General features: G+C 42.5%; 1 protein-coding gene across 1 annotated transcript in view; it reads left to right on the top strand.

Moving 5' to 3' along the window:
• The first annotated feature begins 331 nt into the window (after positions 1–331).
• Positions 332–8,237, top strand: part of Gnai3 (G protein subunit alpha i3) — a 42,959-nt gene continuing 35,053 nt past the window's right edge. The window contains exon 1 of the mRNA XM_004659032.2: positions 332–524. Within this exon, the coding sequence (XP_004659089.1) occupies positions 407–524 (118 nt within the window). The 5' untranslated portion in view covers positions 332–406. The remainder of the gene's footprint in view (positions 525–8,237) is intronic.

The raw sequence follows: 8,237 nt of genomic DNA, 5'->3' as shown, positions 1-8,237 counted from the left end.
TGACCCCAGGAAGACACCACGGACCGGAAACCCCTCTTTAAAAAAAAAAATCAATTATTTTTTGTTCCTACCAAGTTAAAAGCGGATTCCGACTGGGCGGCGGGGCGACGGCGCGACACAAGTCCTACGGAACCGCCAAGCCGCCCGGCGACTTCCGCTTTCCCAGACGCCCAAGCCGCTCCAGCAGCCGCGGCCACGGGGCGGGCGGGCGTGGCCGGAAGTGTCGTCACGCCGGACATCCGGTTCCTCGGAGGGCGCGCGGGGTGGGGGAAGCTGACGGAGGAGGAGGCCACCGCCCCGCAGCAGACGCCTCTTCTCTCGGCCTGCCGAGCCGCACTTCCCTGCGGTTGCGAGCCAGCGAGCGAGCGAGCGAGGCCGGGCCCGGCTCCCCTCTCCCGCCGCCGCCATGGGCTGCACGCTGAGCGCCGAGGACAAGGCGGCGGTGGAGCGGAGCAAGATGATCGACCGCAACCTGCGCGAGGACGGGGAGAAAGCGGCCAAAGAAGTGAAGCTCCTGCTGCTCGGTGAGGGCCCCGGGGGGGGGGCGGGCCAGGGCCCGGGGACGGGGCTGCGGGGCTGGGTCTCGAGCGCCGGGGCCCCGGTCCGGCCTGAGAAAAAGGGGGTGGGCCGCTGGACAGAATTCCCCACCACCCCCCCCCCCCAAAAAAAGAAGGGATGTGGCGGGAGGCCGCGGAGGAGGGCGTGGGGGTGTCGGAGGTTGTAGGGATTTACGCTGGAGAGAGGGCGTGACCCGGCGCTTGGGAAAGGGAGCTTGGCCGGGTGGGGATCTGGGGGAAGCTCGTAAAGCCCAGGGCCGGCGTGTCGGGCAGGCTCCCCGTGGCGGGTGCACCGCGTGGGTCCCTCGGACGGCTCCATCCAATAGCGCCCAGTGGCTTGTGAGTTTGTGTGAGCGTGCTTGGGGAACGTGACGGCCGGAGGGGCTGGGACGATTTCGCCGAGAAGCCAGGACAGCAGAATGGCCACACACAGAGGCCCTGTCTTTCGTTGGGACGAGCATTTTTGAGTCGTCGGTACAGATGGGTGGACGTGAAGGGGCGGTGTTGGATGAGATTAAATAAATAGCAGGCTTTTTAGGTAATAAAAAAGAGCTTGGGTACACAGGCTGTCGGTACGTGTTTCACCTTTCCCGATCATGTTTATTCTCTTGAGATTTCATGACTCCTGTTTTTATTGAAGGGAGAGAAGAATGGGGATGGTGTAGCTTGAGGAAATTCAAAGAATGGCTTCTTTGAGGTTTGTGATGGAGGTTCTAGTGGATGTTGGATTGCACACTGGGAGTGTTCTGGGATGATATGCATGGGAATGGAGTTAATTAAGGCTAAATTACGGAATGGGACATTCATTGTGAGACTGTTATAAACTTCCAGGGAGCTATTATATCTTTTTTTGGTATCCTCAAAGTAAAATTACTGCTCTTGGGACTACAGCCTGTACTATACCCATTTTAAGTGGCTTTTATATGCAGTCAAACATGTTTTATTCAGGATGACTTAGTTTTAAACTTGGGTAGACCCAATAAATCCTATAAAGTTCTGTGATACCAGCTTAGCCTTATTTCTTCGTTGTTCACATTTTCTAGCTATCTGTTAGGTAAGTGTAAGGACGAGTCTTGGCTGCCTTAATACAACATTTTTAAAATTTATTTATTAGAGAGGCAGAGAGAGAATGGTGTACCAGAAACTCTAGCCACTGCAAATGAACTCCAGACGCATGCACTACCATGCACATCTGGCTTATGTGGGTTCTGGGGAATCGAACCTGGGTTCTTAGGTTTTGCAGGCAAATGCCTTAACCACTATCCCATGTCTAATACAACATTTTAGACAACTGATTTTCAAGAAAAAGAAGCCACTGTTGATACCATAAGCCCAGACATTTGTACTTCAGAATATGCTGAGGGCTCTAGCTCATCTCGTCGTGTTAACATATATGACAGCTGTTTGTAGATCATAGAAGTTCTACCGACAGCCTTTTTGGACATAAAGGAAAAGTTACTCAGTGGAACTTGAGCTTCCAGTTTGAATACCTGACCTTCCTAAGGGTATGAGTTCAAATCCTAGTTCTGAATTGCCACTGTCTGTATACCAGGTGTCTTCTGGGCATGAACACGGTTCCTGGCACATAATAGGTGCTCCTTACGTATTTACTGTTAACCAGCCTGAGCCAGCTCATGTTGAACATTGGTCCTTATGGCATTTCATAAGTTAGATATAAAACCCAGTGCTTAAAATACTTAGCTTTTTTTCTTTTTCTTTAGACAGGATCTGGCCTTTTAAAAGTTCAGACTGGCCTATTATGTTCTCTAGCTTCCCCATTGCTGTTTCGCCATACTCAACAGCATTAACATATTTTGTATTGATAGTTGGTTATGACATTGAAGATGATGCTCATCTGAGATGGGGTTTACATTTACCCTCAGGATATTAGCCTGTTGTAATCCTGTGGTAAATTAATATGGCTTTCTTCTGAGTGTAGGACAGGCAGAACTTGTCGAAATGTCTAGAAAAATCTTTATTTAGGACTTTAAGTAGTGCATCCAATTAAAAATTAAATACACTTTTGGAACCTGAAGAGTGAGTAAAAGCCAAAGTACAAAGAGACTTGTTTTTAATTTTTACCAACTTCATCATTAAAAATTTTACTTATTTATTTGCAGGGGAGGGGAGAGAAAAAATAAATGGGCACACCAGGGCCTCTAGCCACTGCACATGCACTCCAGAAACTTGTGTTACTTTGTGCATCTGGCTTTACATGGGTACTGGAAAATCAAACCCAGGTCGTTAGGCTTTGCAAGCAAGCACCTTAACCTCTCAGCCATCTCTCCAGCCTTAACTTCATCATTTTTAAAGATTTTGTTTTGAGAGAAGATCTTGGCCATGTAGCGTAGGCTGACCTGGAGCTCTCGTCTTCCTGCTTCATAGTCCTGAATTTAGGATCAAAGGTGTGCATTGCTATGCCTGGCTCTTAAATTGCTTTGTAGTTTCAGAATTTGCAGCAGATAAAATAGTATTTGAACATTTGTGATGAGGATTTAGTGTGTTCAGACTCCACTAAGTAACTTTTCCTTCATGCCCCAAAAAAGCTTTCACTAGAGCTGCAACCTACAAACAGCCAAATATGTTAACAGGAAGAGTGAGCAAGGGCCCTCAGTGTAGTCTGGAGTACAAGATGGTAATTCCTTTTCCCAGTTTTAGGAGTATTTCAGACAGATACTTGAGGGTTTTGTTTGTTCGTTTGCTTTTTGTGTTTTTTGAGGTAGGGTCTCACTCAGGCCCAGGCTGCCCTGGAATTAACTATGTAGTCTCAAGGTGGCCTCGAATTTACAGCAGTCCCCCAACTCTTCTGAGTGCTAGGATTAGAGATGTGCGCCACCACGCCCGGCACTTGAGTATTTTTATGTTGTTATATTCTTCAAAGAATTTCATAAATATTTTGTAATGAAAAGAGTTAGATCTTACGGAAAAGACGTTAGTTGTATGTAGAATTGGAAAACTATTTTAAGTTTTTTATTATACAGTTGGTTATTCATACTTAATATTTCATATTACTAAACATGCTTATTTGAGAGAGGGACTCTTAAGTTATATAATATGCTATAGGTTGGTAATCATTGTAGTTGGTCATTCAGCATAAGGTCTATAGAAGTTAAATTTCTAGTAAGAAAATTGTATCTGGAGGAAAAAAAGAGAAAACTAGCCTAACAAAGTAGAAATGGGCATTGCAAAGAAAAGAGATTTTTTAAAAAATAAGCTCTGCTCTTTTTGTCATTTGTATAAGTGCAGTCATCACTCTTTCAGTCAGAAAAAAAAAAATGAGCCTTTTCCAGGCTATTTGTCATATGTGTGCTTCCTAGGCTATATTGTAGAACAGTGATATCCATAGAGGAGGGTATTCAGTACTTAGTAGATTTGACAGGGCATGGAACTTTCTAATCAGGACAGCAACTCTTTTTCTTTTAAAAAGTAATTTTCAGCTTATTACACTTCCTTGGAGTATTACCAAAACCAAACAAACAAACAAAAAAACACCCAAACGTCTTCAATGTTGGAATAGTTGTCTGGGTTAAAAGTGGTTCCTGGTTGAGAGACCTGTTTTAGAGGTTGGTGCAACCTGAAGCTGTTTACTGTTGATGCTGGCGTCTTCCTCTGCTCTCCCTCACCAAAGCTGCTGTGCCGCTTGTTTCATGGAAAAGGATGGTGGGCCTCTGAGACGGTTCTTTTATTTCCCACCCTGTCTCTCACCCCTGGGTTTCCCCACTGCATTTCTTTTTTGCTTGCTTTGATTTTCAAACTTTTGATGTCTGAACCCATTAGGGCTTCAGAGGCTCTGTGAACTTTTTAAGATTGCTAATAGCATTTGTGCTTGTATTCATTTATCTATATAACCAGAAAGATTTTTTTATAGATTTAAAAAAAATATGTATTTGAGCAACAGAGAAAGATGCAGATGGAGACACAGAGAGGATGGGTGTGCCAGGGCCTCTAGCATTACAAATGAACTTCAGACCCATGTGTCACTTTGTGCATTTTTTTTCACCCTACTTTTCTGTCTCCCCCCCACCCCCCAGACAAGGTTTTGCTATGTATCCTAAGCTGGTTTGAACTCACTATATAGCTCGGGCCAGCCTCCAGCTGGTGGTGGTCTTCCTACTTAATGGCTCCCACACGCTGGGATTATAGGTGTGCAGCATGATATTTGGTCCTGCCCTCATTTTATGTTTCTGTCTTGTTCTCATTTCTCAAAACCAGTCAGTTACCCAGTACAGTGACTCAATCATTAACATATTCCAGATTGTTTGATTTCATAGACAAGCATTTTCTTAAAATATTGGTCTAGCTGGGCGTGGTGGCACAAACCTTTAATCCCAGCACTCGGGAGGCAGAAGTAGGAGAATCACTGTGAGTTCGAGATCAGCCTGAGACTACATAGTGAATTCCAGGTCAGCCTGGGCCAGAGTGAAACCCTAATTGAACCCCCCCCCAAAAAAAAATTGGTCTAAAATATCTACAAGTCTAATTTTTTATTAGTAAGTTTTAAGAATATCATAACTGTTGCCCATTACTATTACTACTTGGTTCCTTTTCCCATAAATCTTGTTTTGATGTTCTGAAGTAGATACAGTTTGTCTCTTTAAAACTGTTACTTTTACTTCACTTATAGTCAGTCTTACTGCATGATGTTTATGTATGTTAATGCTTCACTATATAGTCCTTTAGGCAGGAGGACTAGGTATTTTTCATCTTCGTATCTGTTGCTACAGGACTTAATGTAATGCCCAGGGCCTGTAAGGATCAGGGATACTCACACCAGTACAAGAAAGGGCTTATAGAACACAACATCCGAGGCATTCGACATCCATGGATAGAGAAGTGAAATATAAGCAAGTTGAGTGCTGTTGTGTGGCCCCCTTCTAGAGCAAGTGACCACTTGCACTGCTTTGCTGGGCGAAGTCCCTTTTCCTATCAGCCTTCTTTGTTCACTTGTGACAGTCTTTCACCTCTGCTCCCATGGCTTCCTCTTGACACCTTTTGTGGCTCAGACTCTGCCTGATCTGGTAGTTAATACTTCTTGTCCTTTGCCACAGCATTCCAGGATCCATATTCCTGGGAAAGAGCAAATGATTTGTACAACCTTACTGTGTATACTTCATAAACTTAATCATCTGTGGAGGGTGTGTAGCAGGGTTGATGCTTCAATTTCTCACAAACTCATTTGCTCATACTCAATATTAAGTTGTAATTGTATAAGTTGGGAGATAGGATTCACCTTGAGGTTGTACAAAGAATTCTAACCTCCTGTTGCCAACGCATCTAACCTGGACTACCTAGATTTAATTGCCTTGAAACCCAACAGTAAAAGATACACATAAACAGTGTGAGTTTTCAGGGGCTGTACTGCTTCTGCTTTTCTTCTTTGTTTCTAGGTAGGGTCTCACTCCAGCCCAGGCTGACCTGGAACTCACTATGTAGTCTCAGGGTGATTTCGTGGTTCTCCTGCCTCTGCTTCCTAAGTGCTGGGATTAAAGGTGTGCACCACCACGCCCAGCAACTCTGCTTTTCTTCTTGCTGTTTTCCCTCTGTTATTCTTATGAGTACTGATAAATTGTACAGTGCTAAGGAAAGAGGTTAAGGAGTATAAAAACATTTGGCAAAGTAGATTTTGGTGTATACGTAGATAGATTTGGTTTCTGTGCTCTCGTTCCCTTCGGATGTTTAGTTTTACTGGCAAATGGGGCTTTAATCAAAACAGTTGGGAGAGAGATGCCTTAAGCACTCAAGAGCTGGCACATTAACTGTAAAGACCAAAAAAATAAAAATGGGGGGCTCATACTAGGAAATGCCTTGTGTCAGCCATGGGCACTGTATTTGTTCAAATTATGGAAATTTTTTTTTAGAATATAATAGACTAGTGTTAGTAAAATTCTTTTTGAACTGCTAATCAGTTCACAGATGAGAGATATTGTTTGATATAAAAGATCCTGAAAGTTCAGAGGTTGGTTCTAACTTCTGAGTGTCATTTTCCGTTCCTTGATTGTGAAGTTAATATAATTAACCAGAGAGAATGTTTTAGCAAGTTAAAAGGGAGGCCTGTTTTTTGTGTGTGTTATTTTTTAGTTTAATTGAAATTAGTTTAACATTACAAAGCTGTTTAGGAAGATAAAGACTAAAGTTAGAGACCCAAAGGACATATTCATAAAGTGCCTATGATGTGAATGTTTTAGGAAGAGTTTCAGTATTTGATTTTTCCTTAATTTTAATTGTCTTCATTTTAGAATAACTTTTTTAAAAATTTTTTTTATTTATTTGAGAGCAACAGACACAGAGAGGTAGAGATAGATAGATAGATAGATAGATAGATAGATAGATAGATAGATAGAAAGAAAGAAAGAAAGAAAGAAAGAAAGAAAGAAAGAAAGAAAGAAAGAAAAAAAGAATGGGCAAGCCAGGGCCTCCAGCCACTGCAAACGAACTCCAGACGCGTGTGCCCCCTTGTGCATCTGGCTAACGTGGGTTCTGGGGACTCAAGCCTCGAACCAGGGTCCTTAGGCTTCACAGGCAAGCGCTTAACCACTAAGCCATCTCTTCAGTCCATTTTAGAATAACTTTTGCAGTGTTTAGCAAGTTGGAGTTAATCTTTATGCTTTTATCTATCCAGGCTCTCCTGTTCCCTGATTAGTAATCAGCTGTATCACTTCTGTAATTCAAGCTGTTTGAACTGGATAACATTGTATCAGGATCACTGTTTAATTGTTCTAGTTTAGATATGCCATTCTGTATAAATGAATTATCCTATTTTTTCTCAGGTCATAATGGAAATTAGTGTCTGGTGTGAACTAAGGAAGGAAGGAGGAGATGGGAAAGGTCAGATTTGTTTGACTGAACCTAAATGACCTAGAGATCGTGAAAACAAGTTTTAAGAAGAGCTAGTCTTCAGACCTCAACTTCCAAGTTAGACTTGGAAGGTACTTAAAGGTTTAAGAAAAATTAAGAATTTGCCGGGCATGTTTGCACACATCTTTAATCCCAGCACTTGGAAGGCAGAGGTAGGAGGATCACCATGATTTCAAGGCCACTCTGAGACTACATAGTAAATTCCAGGTCAGCCTGGACTAGAGTGAGACCCTACCTTGAAAAAACAAGACAAAAAAATTAGTTGAGGTATTATTGTTTGCTGTTGTGGACGTTTTTGTTGATAAGTCTTATTTTCAAATGAATAAATGTTTTTAATATAAAAATCTTAGTTTATAAAATATTTTATTTATTTGAGAGAGACAGGGAGTAAGAGAGAGGGAGAATGGACACACCAGTGTCTCCACTCCAGACACATATACCACTTTTTGCATCTGGCTTTACATGGTTATTGGGGAACCAAACCCAGGTCATCAGGCTTTGCAAGCAAGTGCCTTTAACTGCTTAGCCATCTCTCCAGCCCCAAAAGTTTTAGGGCTTTTTTTTTGAATGATGTATTACACAATAACTTATTCTAGAATTAAAGGCATGTACCATGTACCACCACACTTGCAGTCTATAGCTCTTGAATCCAAAATGTCTTTCCATGATTACAACCTAGTCAGTCTGCATGCCTAGGCTCTGCTTACATCTGCTTTTATTCCTTTGGCTTGCTGTTACCACTATACTGGTTATGGAAAGGGCATTGAAAACAGAAATATTTAAAGTAAGCAAGGGAGCTTGATTCTTTTCATCTCATATTTAATT

The sequence above is a fragment of the Jaculus jaculus genome, chromosome 19, assembly GCF_020740685.1.
Source record: "Jaculus jaculus isolate mJacJac1 chromosome 19, mJacJac1.mat.Y.cur, whole genome shotgun sequence".
Classification (NCBI taxonomy): domain Eukaryota; kingdom Metazoa; phylum Chordata; class Mammalia; order Rodentia; family Dipodidae; genus Jaculus; species Jaculus jaculus.
This window is presented reverse-complemented; position numbering and strand designations above follow the sequence as displayed.